General features: G+C 35.8%; 2 protein-coding genes across 2 annotated transcripts; both read right to left on the bottom strand.

Annotated features, from left to right (window-relative positions):
* Nucleotides 1-2,808: 2,808 nt before the first annotated feature.
* LOC132039355 (uncharacterized) lies at nt 2,809-3,828 on the bottom strand. The gene has a single exon (XM_059429851.1). It carries the CDS (start codon nt 3,826-3,828, stop codon nt 2,809-2,811), a length of 1,020 nt encoding a protein of 339 aa, XP_059285834.1.
* Nucleotides 3,829-8,046: 4,218 nt separating this feature from the next.
* On the bottom strand, nt 8,047-17,213 carry LOC132040744 (extensin-2-like). Its single transcript, XM_059431414.1, has 3 exons — nt 16,029-17,213; nt 8,533-10,151; nt 8,047-8,417 (listed from the first exon to the last, which is right to left on the bottom strand). The coding sequence occupies exons 1-2, from the start codon at nt 17,125-17,127 to the stop codon at nt 8,572-8,574; spliced, it is 2,679 nt and encodes an 892-aa protein (XP_059287397.1). The 5' UTR covers nt 17,128-17,213; the 3' UTR covers nt 8,047-8,417; nt 8,533-8,571.
* Between the last annotated feature and the right edge of the window lie 3,802 nt (nt 17,214-21,015).

Genomic DNA, 21,015 nt, shown 5'->3' with positions numbered 1-21,015 from the left:
AAAAGCATCTGATTCTGCTTGTAATTTAATTGCAGGGTCAAGTGGAGATGAAACCTTAGGAAGATGGGGGCAATCGAATTCCTTCAGGAGATCCAAGGTAAATTTGCATTGACTAAAAATAAAACCTTGTTTCTCTCGTATGATTTCCATACCTAGGAAATAGTGAATATCACCCAAGTCCTTAACTTTGAATTCTGAATTGAGGAAATGCTTAATATCAACAATTTCTGTTGTGTCATTTCCTGTTAATAAAATGTCGTCAACATAAACTGCTAATATCGAGATGAGATCCCCAGACTTCTTGAAAAAAAGGGAATAATCATTCAAAGAAGAACTGTATCCTTTGTAGCTAAGTGCACCAGCAAGCCGAGCATACCATTGCCGTGAAGCTTGCTTCAACCCATAGAGAGATTTTCTGAGTAGACATACATGATTAGGTGTAGGAGGAATTAAACTTGGTGGAAATTTCATGAATACTTCTTCTTCTAAATTTCCATGTAAAAAAGCATTATTCACATCCAATTGCGAAACTTGCCAATCCTTCTTTACTGCCACTGCCAATAAACACCTAATTGTAGTCATTTTCACAACAAGTGAAAATGTTTGTTGTAATCAATCCCCTATTTTTGAATGTCCCCCCTCACAAATAATTTAGCCTTTAGCCTTTCTATGGAACCATCTGAATTATGCTTGACCTTGTAAACCCATTTACAAGGTAAAGCTTTCTTTCCTTTAGGTAACTCAATTGTGTCCCAAGTCTCATTGAGTTGTAAAGCTTGAATTTCTGCATCCATGGCTTCTTGCCAACCTGGATGTAGAATTGCCTGAGAAAAACTGTTAGGTTCAGAAATGAGGCTAATGGATTGTAACATCTGCTGATTGTTGAGGGATAAGGCATCAAAGGAGAAAGCTGAAACAAGGCTAGGATAGGCAAAACAAGAAGTAGTTAGGTTGGTAAGAAAAACACTGTCACATATGAAATCATGTAAGTAGGCAAGTCTATGAGAAATCCTCTCTATTCTTCTGGGAGGAAGAACAGGTTGTTGTGGAGGAGAAGGAACTAAAACAGGATTAGGAATTGGTGGTGGGGATTGTGGTGTTTGAGGTGAAACTGAATGGGTAAGAGGTGTTTGAGGTGAATTAGGAGGAGTAAGAGGCTGAGAAATGGTATGAGACTGTTACCATTATCTGAAAAAAATTAGGTTGAAATAGAGGAAAGGACTGATTAGAGGATGAATTCATTGATGCAAAAGGGAAATGAGATTCATGAAAAATGACATCTCTGGAGACAAAAACTCTCTTGGTTTTGAGATCCATTACTTTATAACCCTTTTGGTGCTGTGGATATCCCAAGAAAATACAACTTACAGCTCTAGGATCAAACTTACCCCTTGCTTGAGATAGAGTAGAAGTGTAGCATAGACAACCAAAAGATCTTAAAGACTGGTAGGAAGGTGCATGACCAAATATAATCTCATAAGGAGTTTTTCCTTGTAAAACTCTGGATGGTAGTATGTTGATCAAATGAGTAGTTGTAAGCACACATTCACCCCAGTAGGCTATAGGAACCTTAGATTGAAAAAACAAACCTCTAGCAATTTCCAAACGATGTCTATATTTCCTTTCTACCACCCCATTTTGCTATGGGGTGGCAACACAAGATCTTTGATGCAAAATTCCTTGATCATTTAAGAAAGCAGCCTCTTGGGATCCTTTTCCCAATTCTAAAGCATTGTCGGATCTAATACATTTGACCTTTTTGTTGAACTGTCTTTCTACTATAGTAAGGAAACATTTGAGAACAGGAAAAGCATTACTTTTAGTGCTTAACAAAAAAGTCCATGTTCCTTTACTATAATCATCTACTATTGTGAGGAAATACTTGTAACCATTATAAGTAATGTGCTTGTAAGGACCACATGTATCAATGTGAATCAAATCAAAAATAGTTTTGGACTTTATTTCACTGATAGGAAAAGATAATCTGGTTTGTTTAGCTTGAGGACACACATCACAAATAAATTCAGAATTGGAACAAGATTTGATGAAACTGAATTTATTCATTACTAATAAGGGCACATGCCCAAGCCTGATATGCCAAAGGCTTACATCTGGAACTACATTAGCCAAAACCGGAAAAGAAACAGAACTAGAAACATGACTGGAATTTCCTTCTTCTTGAAATGAAACTATAGATTTGACAGAATTAAAACTAGACTTAGACATTGAAGGTTCCAATAGATATAGTCCCTCTCTAGCTTCACCAAAAGCTTCTACCCTCTTCATTAAAAGGTCCTGCAAGAGACATTCACTAGAAGTGAATAAAACATTGCAACAAATTTGATGACACAATCTATTTACTGAAAGTAAATTGTACTTAAAAACTGGGACAAAAAGCACATTTACAAGCACAAGGTTAGGTAGAATGGAAACATTTCCTGTATGAGTAACAATTACCTTGAAAGAATTAGGCAAAGTTATATTTAAAGGAACAGGAATAGGATTCAAACTGATGAAAGAAGAAGAGTTAAAACACATGTGTTCTGAGGCACCTGAATCAATGATCCAGGTGCTAGAATTAAAAACTGAAAAACATGTGCCTGAGTATTTGAGAATTGTACCTGCTACAGCATTTGCATTGATTTCAGATGAAATTCCTGGTTGTGACATCTTCATTTGTTTGAACATTTGTGCTAGTTCTGTCCTTTGTTCTTTCTTTGAAATGTTGAGGGGGATTGTTGCTTGTTTCTGCATTGTGAGATTCAGTATACTCATGATTTTCTTCCCTTGTGACTGCAGCATTTCCCTTTATTGAAGGCTGATAGTTCTTCCCTTTGGTAAATTCAAAATCCTCTGGTAACCATGCAGCCTGTGACAGCCATCAATGACATGTCCTATCTTAAAACAATGAGTACAACTCACATTAGGGTTGAATTTACTCCTTTTTCCTTTGTGCTTTTGTTGTGAGTTTCCAAATCTCTGTGGGTAGATTCCTGTTTTCTGAGGCCCATTTGCATTTCTGTAGTACTGATTTGTAGGTTTCTGGTTCATTTTTCCTTGATTTGTGACCATGAATGAAGCTGATTTTGAGAATACCTGTGCATTCACATAAATCTCCCTTTGATTCTCATCCTGCAACAATAGTGAATAAGCATAATCCATTGCAGGCAAGGGGTTCATCATTAAGATGTTTCCCCTGGCCTGAGCATAAACATCATTTAGTCCCATTAGAAAATGAATCATCCTTTGATCTTGAAGGAATTTAGACATTTTTGCTTTTCCTTCACATGTACAAGGACAAGTGCACACAATGTATGAATTTAAAGAATCTAGTTCATCCCACAACCTTTTAAGTTTTGTGAAATACCCCGAGATATCAGAATTTCCTTGAACTGAAGTATTGAGTTCTTTTTGTAGGTGAAATAACTTTGCTCCATTAGATTTACCAAACCTTAGTTCCAAGCTGTCCCAAAGTTCTTTAGCTGTTTTAGAATAGATCACACTATCCCTGATATCTTTGGATAATGAGTTTAATAGCCAAGCAGTGACCATATAATTGTAACAACTCCACAAAGGATAATCAGTGGAGTCCAGATCTGGAATTTTGCAGCATCTATTGATGAAACCAAGTTTTTTCTTGGCTGAAAAGGCTATGAGGACTGATCTTCTCCATCCTGGAAAACCTTTTCCATCAAACACACAATTGACAAGGTTCATCCCTGGTCCATCTAAAGAATGAAGATAGTATGGGTGAGTTGAGTCGATGGTGACTGTATTTCTGGTTTGAGAACCTGCAGTTATCTCAACTGGAGTGGTTTCCTCAGTCATGATACTTCAAGTGAAGAACAAAACTATAGTCTGAATTTTGAGTGATTGAAAAAAAAATGGATCGAGGTCACTGCTCTGATACCATGTTGGATTTATGAGACTGAATGTAAAAAAAATTTTCCGTGTATTTTTATTGATCATTCATGTCTACCTTTATACAAGTATTTTTGTACAGAAAATAAATAAAAATACTGATGAGAAATACACTTAGTTGTACACTTGTACTAATCCTAAGCAAAATAGAAAAACAACTTAACTAATTTTATTCCTTTTCTATGCTAGTCACGTGCCATCTTGATAGCTGTTAATAGCTGTCAACTGTGTTCATCCAATGGCCCATATTGAATCCATCATAAGAAATTTTAATTGAGCTTGATGGCTTCCACGTGTGTTGGCTTTGGATGAAGTCAAATGTTGCTACTTGGGTTTAATCGAACCCAATTCCTTTTGTCTGAAAACCATAACTTCATCTTCTTTATTTCTTTTCTTTCTTCTTGAATTGATTAAGACAGCCATGGAAGAAATTAAATCAGACTGCTTCTCTTCTTCAACAGTTTCTAATGTCCAGGAGATCTCAAAAATATAAAAAATAGGCAAAGATTAAATAAAATAACACCTTTAATTTTAAGACTCTTGTGAAACCTTTCAATCAATTTATATTATGTTTCAAAATATATTAAAAGGCAAAATCAAATAAAATAGTAACTTGATCAGTAGATTAAATCTTGAGAAATCTTCAATGAAATCTTGAATCTTCTACTTGCTACTCTTCTTTCCCTGAACATAAAGGAAATCATTAAAATTCAAGATAACAAAAACAAAAACAAAAAAAAAAAAAAAATATTAAGAAGTAAAGAAAAAATAAGTGATCACCTTGAACTATAGGAGGGGGAACTATCATGATGGAGGATTTTGAAATATTTCTTTACTTTATTAGGTTGTCATGCATCATATGACTTTACTTGGAAGACATAAAGACCTACTTAAATCACTTTTGGGAAACTAAAGCATTAGGAGGAGAAAAAAATGAAGACACAAAAAAGGAGGAAAAGATAAATTGAAGAATTGTAACGGATAAAATAGGGGAGTGGTAGTGAATTAAAGAGCAAAAGATTAAACAAATGCAATAGAATATTTAGAGATAGGTTACAACTTTTGGGTTCTGCAATTGCTACAAAATAAAAGTGAGTTTTAAAGCACTTTGGATATATTAATAATAAATTTATAGAAGAGTTTTTGATTAAGGGCAAAATGATCATACAACATTTGATAGGCATTTTTGTAATTCAACTTTTAACTTTTTAACTTAGAGACTTCCCACTTTTAGTGTAATATGATGTGGCGCCTACGTGGAATGTTTTTCTCCCAATTTAAACTAAAAATAAACCCAACCACCCCCCCCCCCCGGGCGGCCCGTTGTGTTCTCCACTTATTTTATTGAACAGTCTTCTTCATCATGGCAAAAAAACTAGTCTTGTGTGGGCTCTCAACTTCCCTGCCAAAGTACTCACATTATCCCAATAATTCAAATTCCAAAACAGAGAATTGAAGAACAATAATACATAGATAAAACGGGTACACCGCTATAGAAATGCTTTCGGAAGAACTCCAAACAGTCACCATTACACCACTTATCGGCAATTACACTCACTACAAACATATCCGATCAACTGCTTTAAGAACTCTCATCACAAACCTTTTGTAAGTAGTGAAATCAAAGTGAAGATTACTTTGAAAATAAGACAATGTTGGATGGATCTTCTACAGAACCAGAAATAATCATATTTTAGGAAAATGAGACAAGCCCATTTACATTTTAAGGTGCATTTTAGTTCCCAGATTATCATCCGATCAAAGGAATTAGAGAGTTGTGCGTAGGTCTACTCGTGATTTTGTTTTTGAATTTGATTGTGAACTCTGTTTGTTAGTCCTATAGTACCTAACGGTGGTTCATTGGAATAAAAGAAATGGGCACGATTCCCATGCCTTAAGCAAATTAATGCTCTTAATATATTCTTGAATGTAATGATAATGGAGGATTAATTCTTTGCCTCATCTCTACAAGATCAAGAAATGTATTTATCTTTTTTCTCCTTTTTTGACCTTTTTTTTTTTTATTGTTTTTAAGATTTTTTTCTTTTATGTTTTGAAAATATTTAGAAAGACCACAACCATTAATGTTATCCAATTAAATTGACAATTTATACATGTTAATGTCTATTCCATATTCATCCGTTTTTTGCTTATTTCCTGTTCATGTGCTATCATTTTAATCTCCATTTAAATTTAATAATTAGTACGTATTAATGTTCATGCTTTTTTATCTTCTTCTATAGCCGTTGTATATATATATATATATATCCTCAAAATTTTCATTCATTTGTCACTACAATGCTTTAGCCTAACAGTTTTCTTCTTATGGCCTAAACGTCTAACTTCTACAAATTTTTTTTTTTTTTTGCTCTCTTTGTGTATATGTATGATCGAGTATTAATTGTTTAAATAGATTATCTTATTTGTATTAAATTATCCTATTTCACTTTCATTTCAAAAGTGAATATATAAGTCATGATTCAAAATAACTTTTCCGAACTTGTAGTCTTGATGCTGTGAAAATTATGATTATGAGACTCCTTAATTTGTTGTGTGGGTATATATATACACACATATATATATAGTCACCAGATGAGTTTATTGGTTATATATTTAAATTCATTATTTGTAAATTATTAGCTTCATCAATTATTTTAGTTAGATCGCCTTATTCATAATCTACTTTTTGGAGCAGGTACAAAACCATTGTTTGCATCCTAGGAACGGATTAAGGAAAGTTTATAAAAGAGCAGAGATATATAACAAAAATAACAAAAGGTGATATGACTCTTTGATCTTTAGCCAAATTTTCTCATTTTTGACTTTTTTCTTATTACTTTAAATAACAATGTCTAAATATAAATTTCTCATGATGTTTCAGTTTCAAATGCTTCATTATAAGCTCAAAAAGGTGAAAGCAACTTTAATCATCTCCTCTATAATATCAAGGTAAAAACTTTCTTCATTTCACCATTTTCTTGACATTTTTGTATATTTATTTTAGTGTTTGTTTGGGAGATTACAGTGGGTATGTTGTAGTTGTTGTTAATTTGCTTATTTAGTTACTTCTGTGAAGCTTTTCTTGCCCAATACTTATATTTAGAAATATTAATTCATCCTAAATGATTATGTATTCTAATAATTGATCTGAAAATTTTGATTTGGATTGAAAAGATTAGTTTAACTAGAGAAGAGAATTTGAAAATTATTTTTCTTTGAAACTCATTTCTTTATTTAACATTTTTTTAATCTTTCTTTAATTTCTCATCATATATATTGCAGTAAAAATTTAATACTTTTAGAAGCAAATATTTTATATATCACTTAGTTTTTTATTATGTTATGTGAATTTCCTCTTATTATGAAGTTTTCTTCTCCACTAAAATAATGTTTATTTTTATATATGGTTTTCTTATTCAAATTTACATATATCAATTTAGATTGATTTTTTCATATTTAACATACCATGTTTGCCATAAATTTTTTCAATGTATACATAAGTTTATGATTTCAATCATATTTAAATTCTTTTTTTACGACATCACACGAAGTGTGGGCAAGTAAAGTACACTAGTAACTACTAAAGCTAAAATAAAGTAACAAAAAAATAGTGGAAAACATGGGGAAAGTGGTAAACATGGTCCGCTACAATAAGAAAACAACTCATTGACTAAGTAAAAGATAAACACACTAATCCTAGAAAAACAGAGACCTACTAACTAATTTTCTGCAACTGAATTATTTTGAAGAATTAGTCAACAATTATTTCAACCGTGATTTAGACAAAATATTAGCAACCGGACTTGTTTCCTTGAAAATATACTACAGAGTTAGCGCCCCCCTCCCCCAAAGCTCATCCAGTGACAATTTGCATCTTACAGACATATATTCGTACACATTTTTTCCTATTGCATTCTTAAAGCAAAAAAGGCACTCAATGCATTGTGCAAATTACACGAGAACTATGTTTTACTTATATTGGTCTTGAACTCCTACATTAAAACTATTAGAGATCTTAAAATAATTGTTGGTATTTTCATTTTCATTTTGTATGGAGAAGACTAATTTGTTTGTAACATGTGTGCAGAGGAAAATAGCTAGCCGAAAAAAAAAGAGAGAAGTAAATATAACGAAATTGATCTTCTTATTGATTTGTGCACAATTAGAGTACACGAAAGTATTATAAGAACAACATACAATAATTAACAGGAATGAATAAAATGAGGACACAATATCCTCAATACAACAATAAATTACGAAGAAACAAACTCTAGGAAGCATCAAAGCTTAGATAAGTTCATGTGATGAACGCACTAAGAGAACAATGTGCAAGAAGGCCAAAAGAGAAGTAGAAGCAAACTGGTCCATGTCACGAATAATCAATCCTTCAATTGAAAAATTGAATATCTTATTCCATAAATTAATTGCTTTGTTCCATTGACGTTTGAATCTTTCCCTCCAGAAGCCATCATCTATTTTGTGTTTCAAACTAAAATCTGAAAACAAACAACAAATAGAAGATTAGAGGCTTAGTTCTAAGAAAAGAAGCAAAAAAGCTGATCACATATGAAAAAAAAAAAAAAAAGAATGACAATTCAAATAGCTACTCACTTGATTGATTGTGGAGAATGTCTGAACTCCTAAATGCTCTTAGTAGTGGACTGGAGGTGGTGGCGAAGCGTAAATATATACTGGTGGAGGAGGTGACTTCACAGGTGGAGGAGGTGAGTTGTAGTAATAGGGAGGAGGGGGAGACTTTACTGGTGGAGGTGGAGAGTGATAGTAATAGGGTGGTGGTGGTGATGGGGATGGTGGAGGAGGAGACTTGTAGTAATAGGGTGGTGGAGGAGATGGCGATGGAGGTGGTGGTGACTTGTAGTAGTATGGTGGAGGGGGAGATGGCGATGGAGGAGGTGGTGACTTGTAGTAGTATGGTGGTGGTGGAGATGGCGATGGTGGTGGTGGAGACTTGTAGTAGTAGGGTGGTGGAGGAGATGGGGATGGTGGTGGTGGTGACTTGTAATAGTATGGTGGAGGGGGAGAAGGCGATGGAGGAGGAGGAGACTTGTAATAGTAGGGTGGTGGAGGAGAAGGCGATGGTGGTGGTGGAGACTTGTAGTAATAGGGTGGTGGGGGAGATGGCGATGGTGGTGGTGGTGACTTGTAGTAGTACGGTGGAGGGGGAGAAGGCGACGGGGGAGGAGGAGACTTGTAGTAGTATGGAGGTGGAGGAGATGGTGATGGTGGTGGAGGAGACTTGTAGTAGTAGGGTGGAGGTGGTGATGGAGACGGTGGAGGAGGGGACTTGTAGTAGTAAGGTGGTGGGGGTGATGGTGATGGTGGTGGTGGAGACTTGTAATAGTAAGGTGGTGGAGGAGATGGAGATGGTGGTGGTGGGGACTTATAATAGTATGGTGGTGGAGGAGACGACGATGGTGGTGGAGGAGACTTATAGTAATACGGAGGTGGGGGAGAAGGTGATGGTGGTGGCGGGGACTTGTAATAGTAAGGAGGTGGAGGTGATGGTGACGGGGGTGGTGGTGATTTATAATAGTATACAGGTGCTGGTTTTGGTGATGGTGGAGGTGGAGACTTGTAGTAATAAGGAGGTGGTGGAGACTTAGTTGGTGGTGGCGGAGATTTGTAATAGTAAGGAGGTGGAGGCGATGGTGATGGGGGTGGTGGTGATTTATAATAGTATACGGGTGCAGGTTTTGGTGATGGTGGAGGTGGAGACTTGTAATAATAAGCAGGCGATGGAGACTTAGTCGGTGGTGGTGGAGATTTGTAAACGTATGCCGGGGTTGGTGGAGGTGGTGACTTGTACACATACTTCGGTGATGGAGGAGGTGGTGACTTATAAACATAAGTCGGTGATGGAGGTGGAGGAGATTTATAATAGTATGGAGCAGGTGTAGGCTTGGGCTTTTGGCATTTCGCATAAGGTGTCTTAGAGCCATAAGCAAATGGTTTTGCATAGAGTACAACTTCATAACGATTCTTTGACTTTACTTTCAGGTTAGCACCCTTTATTCCCCAATGAAGGTTTGTAGGAATGTTACATGTTGAATCCTTTGGAGCATTGTGAAGTTTAGCCTTGCAAGCCTTTCCTCCGTATTTGCGATATTCAAATCCTTTAACTGTGATGCTAAATTTGCCATTGATCTTAGTGGTACCATAGCTCACAATTTTCTTGTCACCAGCTTTGCAAGTCACTTCAACAACAGCACCTAATCCATGTGAAATAAAAACTACATTAATTAACACTAATACAATTGAGCTATTAATAAATGATCATTTAGGTATTTCCGAGCCTTGTTTTCCCCATTTCTTGCGAGAACAAACTCCAATGTATTATATATAAAATAAAACAAACCTTTTCATGACGTGATAAAATTTTATTTTTCTAACTTTTGTGTTTTAATGAAAGAAATAAATTGCAAGTTAATGTAGCAACTTGTGCGCCAACACAGACTTTTCTCAGTCCATGTGAGAATAAATCACACTCTGTTATAAAATGAAGCTAAAAGAGTCACAATATTAATGGATGAAAACCATAGAAATAGAATGACAAAAGAGGAGAGATTTTTACTATTCTTCCAAAATGTGTTACAAGTGTATCTCATATGAAAATTTATCCCTCTATTTATAGTAATACATATGTATTTAATATATGAAAAGGTGGAAGAAAATGGGAGAGCCATTAACATGGTGGAAGAAAAAGTAAGAACCATTAACATGGTGGAAGGAGCATTATATTTGAGAAATGGACATTCATAATTTCATAACACTCCCCCTTGGATGTCCATAGATGATGTGCATCGTTAAAAACCTTATTGGGAAAAACCCTGTGGGAAAAAGCCTCAATGAAGGAAATAGAGTACACATATCTAGTAATACGCTTTGAGAGTTGCCTCATTAAAAACCTTACCAAGAAAACCCAATGGGACAAAACTTGATTAAGGGAAAAAGAGTACAACGCGTATTTTCACTCCCCCGACGAAGACCAAGATTCGGATGTCGGATCTTCGCATTCCAATCTTAAATATCATCTTCTCAAGAGTTGAAGTTGGCAAAGATTTGGTGAACAAATCTCGTCTGGATTGTCACTTGAACGAATGCATTTGTACATCAATATCACCATTCTTCCGGAGATCATGTGTGAAAAATAACTTTGGTGAAATGTGCTTCGTCTTCTATCTCCTTTTATAAATCCTCCCTTTAATTGAGCTATGCATATGATTATCTTCATATAATCTTAATGTGGGTATTTTTTGTATCACATTTCAAGCCACATCTTTCTCTCGATGGAATGTATCACCGATCTCAACCACACACATTCTCTACTTGCTTCATGAATAGCTATTATCTCGGCATGATTCGAAGAAGTAGCAACAATGGACTTTGCTTTGTGGATCGCCATGATATAGCAAGTACCTCCGTGTAGCCTTCGTTTGAGATCGAGCTTTATGTGGATCGTATAAATAACACGTATCCGCATAACCAACAAGATCCGTACTACCTTTGTTAGTATAAAACGGACCCATATCGCTAGTTCCCTTCAAATATCGCAATATATGCTTAACTCCGTTCCAATGTCTTCGTGTAGGAGAAGAGCTATATCTTGCTAGCAAATTGGGAGAACGCTATGTCGGGTCTTGTAGCGTTAGCAAGATACATAAGTGCACCAATTGCACTAAGATATGGTACTTCAGACCAAAGAAGCTCTTCATTTTCTTCTTGAGGTCGGAACGGATCTTTACTCACTTCAAGTGAGCGAACAATCATGGAGTACTTAAAGGATGCGCATTGTCCATGTAAAACCGTTTTAAAACTTTCTCTATATATGCAGATTGATGGATAAAGATCCTTTTGTGAAATGTTCAATTTGACCAAGACAGAGTTTTGTCTTTCCTAGATCTTTCATCTCAAATTCTTCCTTCAAATATTCAATCGCCTTTTGGAGCTCTTCTCGGGAGTTCCAATGAGATTTATGTCATCAACATAAACAAAGAAGTATAATGAACCCCGATTTTGTTTTCTTAATAAAAACACATGGACAAATGGCATCATTTGTATATCCTTCATTTATCAAGTACTCACTTAAGCGATTATACCACATGCGCCCCGATTGTTTTAAACCATATAATGATCCGTGTAATCTCGATTGAATACATTTCCCGAGACTTTAAACCAAATGCTTCGGTGCATTTTATATCCTTGAGGATTTTCATATAAATTTCATTATCAAGTGAGCCATAAAGATAAGCCGCAACCACATCCATCGATGTATTTCAAGTGGTTTCATATAAAATTTAAACCGATAAGGTATCGAAATGTTATAGCATCCATAACCGGTGAATACGTTTCTTCATAGTCAACGCCGGTCTTTGAGAGAATCCTTGTGCAACAAGGCGTGCTTTGTATCGTACAATTTCATTTCTCTCATTTCTTTTCCGTACAAAGACCCATTTGTGGCCAATCGGTTTTACACCATTAGGCGTTAGAGTCCAAAACCTCACGTTTAGCAAGTGAATTCAATTTCGATTGAATTGCTTCTTTCCATTTTGGCCAATCATATCTTCGTCGACATTCTTCGACGGATTAAGGTTCCCGATCCTCATCGCCTTTCATAATATTTAGTGCAACATTATATGCAAAAACACTATTCACCACAATTTTCGAACGATTCAAATTGTCCTCATCCTTCTGCGATAAAACTTAATGATAGTTCTTTACTTGCGGAGTCTCCCCGATTTCTTGAATAGGGATTAATCAGATCTTGAACCTCTTCATGAGATCCTTTGTGTCATTCGATCATTGTTTGTATTTCTTTTTCTAGGATTTTTATCCTTGGAGCCCAATGGCCTGTGCGTGGATGAGATTCGTAGGCTATGACACTAGTATATTGTCCCTTTGGAACGTCAATTCGAATAGGCACATTCTGCGAGGATATGCGACTTAGTTATTCTTTTCAAATCGCAAATCCGTCCGGCATTTGATTTGCTAGTGGATGATCTTTTGGATCTGCTCACATATAGGGGCACGTGGATCAAAATGAGATAGTGATGAAACTTTCCACGCAATTTCTCTTTTTGGTTTCTTCTTTCTCTCTCCCCCTAATTGTGGGAAATTTGTTTCATCAAATCGACAATCGCAAATCGTGCGATTGAATAAATCTCCGTTAATGGTTCAAGGTAGCGAATAATAGAGGTGATTCAAACCCAACATATATTCCTAACCTTCTTTGGGGGTCTTAGTGCGTTCAACATATACAAGACAACCAAAGATTCGTGAGATGAGCAATATTTGGTTCATGACCAAATACTAATTGTGATGGGGAGTATTTATTATAATGACTCGGTCCGACGAATAAGGGACATGTAAGATAGCATGACCCCAAACTGGTGGGTAACCGTGTTTTCATAAGTAATGGTCTTGCTATCAATTGCAAACGCTTAATAAATGACTCGTTAAGGCCATTTTGGGTATGAACATGAGCTACGGGATGTTCAACTTTTATCCCAATCGATAAACAATAATCATCAAAAGTTTGGGATGTAAATTCTCCAAAGATTATCAAGACGTATAGCCTTAATAGGATAATTATATTATTTGTGCCAATAACTTCGCAAACGCCAAAGTTGCGAGACGATATGAGGCAATGAGACCACCTTCAAGACGCATCTATTAGAACCATAAAATATCCGAATGACCCACAAGATGGGTGAATAGGTCCACATATATCCCCATGTATACGCTCTAGAAAAAAGGAGATTCGACGTCAACTTTCATTGGTGATGACTTAGCTATCAATTTACCCCGATAACAAGCAAAGACATGAAAATTCACCACTTTCAAGAATCTTAAGTTCTTAAGTGGATGCCCATTTGAATTTTCAATAATTCGTCTCATCATTATTGATCCAGGGTGACCTATTCGGTCATGCCAAAGCAAAAAGTACTTGAATCATTAAACTTCGGTTTACGATCGAGTGTGCTTCAATTGTACTAATTTTTGCATAATGTAAGACAAAGTTGACAATTTCTCCAAAACATATTTCGGCCGGAGACATTCTTTGTAATGGCAAGATATTCATCATTTATTTCGTTTAATGAAAAAAAAAATGATATCCAGATGATATCTTTGAAACTTAACAAGTTTCTTGGGGATTTAGAAGAGAATAATGCATCCTCTATAACAAGTTTCGTCCCTTAGTCGTAAATATAGCTTTTAGCTCTTCAATCAATTTGAATTTTAAATTGTATTAATATTTCCCCTTTTTCTACGCAAGTGAGAAAAGTATATCTTTGAATATGGTGTGTTGTTCCACTATCAATCACACAAATATCTTCATGATTGGTCATTGATCCAAATAAAATTTGAGGGATTTCCATAGATTCTTCAAAATGAAATATTAGATAAAGTGAATATCGAAGTAGACATTATGATTAGGTAAAGCATTACACACATTTTATTACATATATTACTATTTAAACAAAGCGTTACACACACTTCATGGAAACATAAGCACATACAAACGACACGTATGAAATATCTAAGTTTTTGGATCCATCACCGATCAAATGATCTATTTTTCCTTGGGGGAGTTTCGCCACATCTAGAACGGGCTCAACATTATAAATAAAATTTGTTTATGAGAGAAGCTTGATACAGCATAATTAGGTGCTTTGGCGTACGACAAGTACGTGATGGTGCCCTTTCCTCCACATCTAAGCATTTATTTTCCGAATTTTTCTTTTGCCCGTTTCATACTTTTCATCCTTCCTTTTAGGTGCTGGTGGTGAAGGGTATTATTTGGTGCAAGACGAGAATCATGATTAAAATTTCTTCCTTGACCATCATGACCACGATGACGGGGCCACGACCTCTTCCACGCCTAGAATGGCGAAAATTTGCCTCATTCACTTCGTGGAATGGGGTGGAGGCACTGGTGTCGGCTTTCATGATTTTTCATTAATAATTCATTATGCCTTTACCCACTAGAAGATGTGCGATTAGATCGTAATATTTCTTGTGGTAGGAGCATACTCGGTGGAGAAAAGTGGAAAATGTTTTCTCTAGCATATCATGATCGTTGATATTTTCACCACATAATTTCAACGAGAAATAATTTTAAACATGGGAATTATATGCTTTAATAGATTTAAAATCTTGTAGCCTTAAATGGAGCCAATTGCTTGTGGAAGTATGGTGGTCATATCTATCTTTTAAATTATTCCACGAAAAGAGGATCTTTAACGATGAGATATTCCATTTTCAAGTCCTCATCAAGGTGATGGCGAAGGAATATCATTGTTGGCACGGTCTTGGTTTGATGCCTCATTTTTATCTTTGATGGTGTCTCGCCGACCCATCGCATTAAGGTGAATTTCGGCGTCAAGAATCCAAGACATATAGGTATTGGGATATATCTAAAGCTACAAATTCACGTTTGGTAAGATTTGCCATTAGTAAAGAAAGATAGAAAATCAATACCTTCGAGGCTTTAAAGTATTTGCTTGAACTTAGAGTCTCGTGCCGATAACGTGTTATAAAATGAAGCTAAAAGAGTCACAATATTAATGGATGAAAACCATAGAAATAGAATGACAAAAGAGGAGAGATTTTTACTATTCTTCCAAAATGTGTTACAAGTGTATCTCATATGAAAATTTATCCCTCTATTTATAGTAATACATATGTATTTAATATATGAAAAGGTGGAAGAAAATGGGAGAGCCATTAACATGGTGGAAGAAAAAGTAAGAACCATTAACATGGTGGAAGGAGCATTATATTTGAGAAATGGACATTCATAATTTCATAACACACTCAAAATTAATACTTCATTCCAAGCAAGAACTAACTACTTCCATTCTCAATATATTTTACTCTCTAGTCACTATTATATATTTATATCTACAGTTGTTGCCTTATAAAATTCCGTGTTAAAATTTCAATTTTAACTTCACATTTGAAAACAGAAATAGATCAAAGATCCAAATAAAAAGAAAATAAATTTTCATAGTTAGATAATTTTTTGATGATAATTTAAAAGAAAATAAAGAATATGAGTGTAGTATAAACTGTAAAGACTATGGTACCTTTCAGGTGTTTCTTGCCGTGAGACATTTCTGGGTGCTTCGAATCATAGCATCTAAAACAATAGACTTTGCCGACAACTTTGACCACGAATTGATGATGTGGAGGATAGTAATGAGTTGGTGGTGGTGGTGAATTGTAGTAGTACGGTGGTGGAGAAGACTTCTTTGGTGGTGGTGGTGGAGACTTGTAGTAGTATGGAGTTGGAGGTGACTTAACTGGTGGTGGTGGGGAACTGTAGTGATATGGTGGGGGAGGTGACTTCTTTGGTGGTGGTGGTGAAGAGTAGTAATATGGTGGAGGAGGAGACTTCACTGGTGGTGGTGGAGAACTGTAATAGTATGGGGGAGGCGGTGACTTAACAGGCGGTGGTGGAGACTTGTAGTAGTAAGGGGGTGGTGGTGATGGTGATGGAGGAGGTGGAGACTTGTAGTAGTATGGTGGTGGAGGAGAATGTGAAGGAGGTGGTGGAGATTTATAGTAGTATGGTGGAGGAGGTGAAGGAGAAGGTGGTGGTGGAGACTTATAATAATATGGTGGGGGTGGTGATGGTGAGGGTGGTGGTGGAGATTTGTAATAGTATGGTGGTGGTGGTGATGGTGAAGGCGGCGGTGGAGACTTGTAGTAGTATGGAGGTGGTGGTGAAGGTGATGGTGGCGGTGGAGACTTATAGTAATATGGTGGAGGTGGAGATGGGGATGGAGGTGGTGGGGATTTGTATACATATGGTGGTGGTGGAGATGGCGATGGAGGTGGTGGGGATTTGTACACATACGGTGGTGGTGGAGACGGGGATGGAGGTGGTGGAGACTTATACACATAGGGTGGTGGTGGAGATGGAGAAGGAGGAGGAGGTGATTTATAGACATATGGTGGTGGGGGAGACGGCGAGGGAGGAGGTGGAGATTTGTACACGTAAGGTGGTGGTGGAGAAGGTGAAGGAGGTGGTGGCGACTTGTACTCATAGGTTGGAGGTGGTGGAGAAGAGTATATATAAGGGTCTGCCGACACTACATTAGCAACAGCCAATATGGCCAATGCCACTAAGATTTGTGGTAAATATTGACGACCCTTGGCGGGGCCGCCACTGTGAAGCCTCATTTCGCTGGAAAATTCAACCACTAGCCTTCCAAATGTGGCTAGTTAGGGGAAGAAGGAAAGGATTCAGTTGAGAAGTGATGCCTTTTGGAGATTCATTGGCCTATGTATTTATAGTAAAATTTCTTGAGAAGTAGTTGGTAGTAAAGAGCTGTCTAAAGGACCAATTCAATTGGTCTGATTGATAATCAAAGAGTAAAAAAATTATTAACAACTATTAACAGCTGGATCTACAAGTTTTCATCTTATTTATTATAAGTCCATCTCTTGATCACTTTGAATATATCCACAATATCTTTTTAACAAGTAGTTTGTTACCTGCTACATAGAAAATGAGAAACAACATATGAATGTGCAGAGAGATTGCTAATTAATTTTAATATTCCCACTTACACTCTTGAAATAATTTTTTTTGTTACCCTGTACATGCTGCCACATGGAAGCATCTTATGAACAGTGAGATCGTACAATTATTTGTTCTTTTTGTCTCTTTTCTCGTTATTTCTACCACTTTTTTTTTTTAGCAGCCCTAGCTATTTAATACAGTATGGTTGACTTTGTTTATTATACAGTATGGTTGACTTTGAAAACAGACGGATCCGAAATTTGAATTTTATAGGTTTGAAATGCCATTCGGCTAACCGATCGTTTGAGTTTTTGGGTTCAAAGTTTAATATTTGTATGTATTTATTAAATTTCTTAACAAATACATTATATACTTCGAGGGTGAGTGCAAGGTGAACAATTTTAAAGCAGACTCTATTCATTAGATAGAGAAAAGATCATCAAAATATCTCGATCGGCTATCGAATTTATTCCAATGCCAATTAAGGGTCTTGTTAGTTTATTTACTAGTTAGTTTTTTAACAAGGAACTTATCTACTCCATTCGACTAGTTTTGAGTCGAGTCTCGGGCAATGGACTATTATATCAAAATTCTAATTCCTTGAAGTATGTATATTTAGGAAAGTCTATACTTTTAAGGTTTGAGCCAAATATATTAGGTTAAATTGAACCCGTAGCTAATACTGTGCATCGCCCATGATTTTGCATACCAAAAAGGAAATTAAACAGTGCAAGTTTTCTATAATATTGACTACTTACAATTTCAAATTGGGTAAATGACCCTCTTAGGTTTAGGAATTTCATTCTTTTTTACTTTTCTACAAATTTTTCTATATGGCATTCTACATGGAAAAAAAGCGGTCTGTTTTCACAAAACTGAACTTAAAAGGTTATCTCTGCAAAAACAAAGGAAAGTGTATTAATAAACCCTAGAAGCTAAAGTTTCTTCACTCTAACATCAAAAACGACATAGCTGCGAATTGGGCTATAATCTCCATTAATTTTCAAGCTAAAGTTCTTCAATTTCCATTGATTTTCTTCAAATTTATTGGGCTACAAATTGTTCCCTTGTATTGGCTGCCAATGCGTTCTCTTAGCTTCTACTCCCCAAGTGTTGCTCTTTTCACTTTTTCATTGAATTTGATCTTTAAGAGATGACCAAAAAAGCTCCTTCCTCTAAATCTATTTCTGGGTCAGAGTCCCATGGAAATGAGGCTGATCAGAAGAAGTTTCCAAGGAAACAACCGAGGAGGAGAGAGACGAAGAGTAGGCGATTGATGTGGAGAAAACAATAGAAGAAAGTGATGGGGATAAGTCAGAGAAGGATGAATCGTCGCACTCACGAAGAGACTGACGATGAATCTACTGCTCGACACGAAGAGAATGACGATGAATCTGCTTCTCGACACGAAGAGAATATCGAAGTTGGGGAAAACGAGGTAATTCTATTTTGCTGTTCAGCTCTCCCATGATAATGGAGGAAAATTGTCATTTTCATAATTTTTTCAATGAATTAGTCACCAGTCAATAGTTTGAGTGTTAAAGAGCCTCGGTATTGTCATAGGTGGTGTTGTTTGCTTGTATGAGGAATTCATATGTGACTATTATGATCGTCTTTTACGAATTAGTTCCAGTGTTAAAAAAAGAATGCATCTTTAATAATCTTGAAAAAACATGTACTTTCAAACTTCTAATTCGGTTAATAATTTCTTGCAATTTTTGTAGTTAATAATCTTCTGTTTACAATCTCTTTGAAGTTAACAATCTCTTAGTATTTTTAAAGTTAATAATTCAGTTAACTTTATGTTTAAATAAGTGATCTCTTATGTTTTGTTATATCATCTCTTGTGTTTAAAGTTAAAATCTCTCCTGTTTTGTTAAAATATCTCTTGTATAACTAGTTGAAGTTCTTGCTAATGTATCTAGTCTCTATAGTACGTATCATAGCTAGTTGTCTACTGATGTGTGATTAAATATGCAGGAAAACTAGTAATTCAGTGAATGATCATTGTGTTGTAATAAGCGATCTCTTATGTTTATCTGATTATCTCTTGTGTTTAAAGTTAAATCTCTTATGTTTTGTTTTGAAATCTCTTGTATAACTAGTTGAAGGTCTTGCTACTGTATCTAGTCTATAGTTTGTACCATAATTAGTTAAGATTCTTTACTGATTTGTGATCGGATGTGCAGGAAAACTAATAATTCAGTTAATGGTAATTGTGTTTAAATAGGTGATCTCTTATGTTTTGTTTTATGATCTCTTGTGTATAAAATTTATCTCTTATGTTCTGTTTTAATGTCTATTGTATAACTAGTTGAACTTCTTGCTACCTACAATACAGATTGTACAATAACTAGTTAAAAGTCTTTACTGATGTGTGCTTAAATATACAGGAAAACTTGCATGGCGATCCACCCCCTACACCTATGAAGTTGAAATTCATTTTTAAAACGGTTCAAGATGAAATCGGTTATTTCTCCGGTGGAGTGACCGTTAGGTGTAGGATGGGATTTGCTATAGAAAATTTGAGAAATACCCTTAAAAGGTTAGATCCCAACATAGTATGTCCTTTTTTGCGTAAGGCCTGCCTCGATCAATTCCTTGACATAAATGTTGATTGTTGGAAAAATAGCTTTCCGGTGTCTTGTGTCATTATTTGTTGTTGAGGGAACTCAAGACAAAGAAAAAAAAATGAAATGTGATTTTTGATTCGCAACAAACCGGTACGTTTTGGAATGAAAGAATTTTGTCTTGTTACTGATGATGTGTGGTCCTTTTCCAAGTGAAAGGGAGTGCTATCAAGTATGTTAGCGTAGTTTGAGTTTTGTGAGTAGAGTGAGGGAATATTGTTTTTCATTAAAAGGGGATGACGATAAAAAAGAATTGTTTGGTGGGTGAAGATCTATTACAGATTTTGAATGCAAGATCAAAGTTATTCAACAAAGCCGAAAAAATGGTATTATTGCTTTATACATAATTCATTCATTCTTATTAGCTGCAGTGGATAGTAGGGGTGGGCGTTCGGTTCTTCGGTTCGGTTTTCTCATACTTCGGTTTGGCTATTTCGGTTTCTGTTTCAGTGATTAATTTAACACCGAACCAAACTAATTCTATTTCAGGTTTTCTTGCCTTGCCAGTTTAATCGTCTTGCCGGCTTTTTTCACCTTGGGTATCGTCCGAATGCAATTGACATCCAAACTATGTCAATTAAATTGCGAAATGCAATTGACATCCAAAAATTCACGACCCCCATCATCCAAAAACATTCAAGAAAGCAAACTATGTCAATTTCAATCTACAAGAATAAAAAATTTTGGTGAAACAACAATAAAGATTCAACAATCAAACAATTACAACATATAAAATAAGAGAGAAAGATGGGTTTACCAGGTTTTGGTTGAAAGATTTGATGTGGAGAAAGAGCAACTCGGCCACAAATGACAGTTTCCATAACCATCACTCTTTTCACTCACTGCACACCACACACACAACATATACATAGAGATCTCAAACAACTACCCATTTAATTACAACAAATTCACAAC

The sequence above is a fragment of the Lycium ferocissimum genome, chromosome 12 (genome assembly GCF_029784015.1).
Source record: "Lycium ferocissimum isolate CSIRO_LF1 chromosome 12, AGI_CSIRO_Lferr_CH_V1, whole genome shotgun sequence".
Taxonomy (NCBI): Eukaryota; Viridiplantae; Streptophyta; class Magnoliopsida; order Solanales; family Solanaceae; genus Lycium; species Lycium ferocissimum.
Note: the sequence above shows the minus strand (reverse complement) of the source record. Positions and strands in the feature narration are given on the sequence as shown.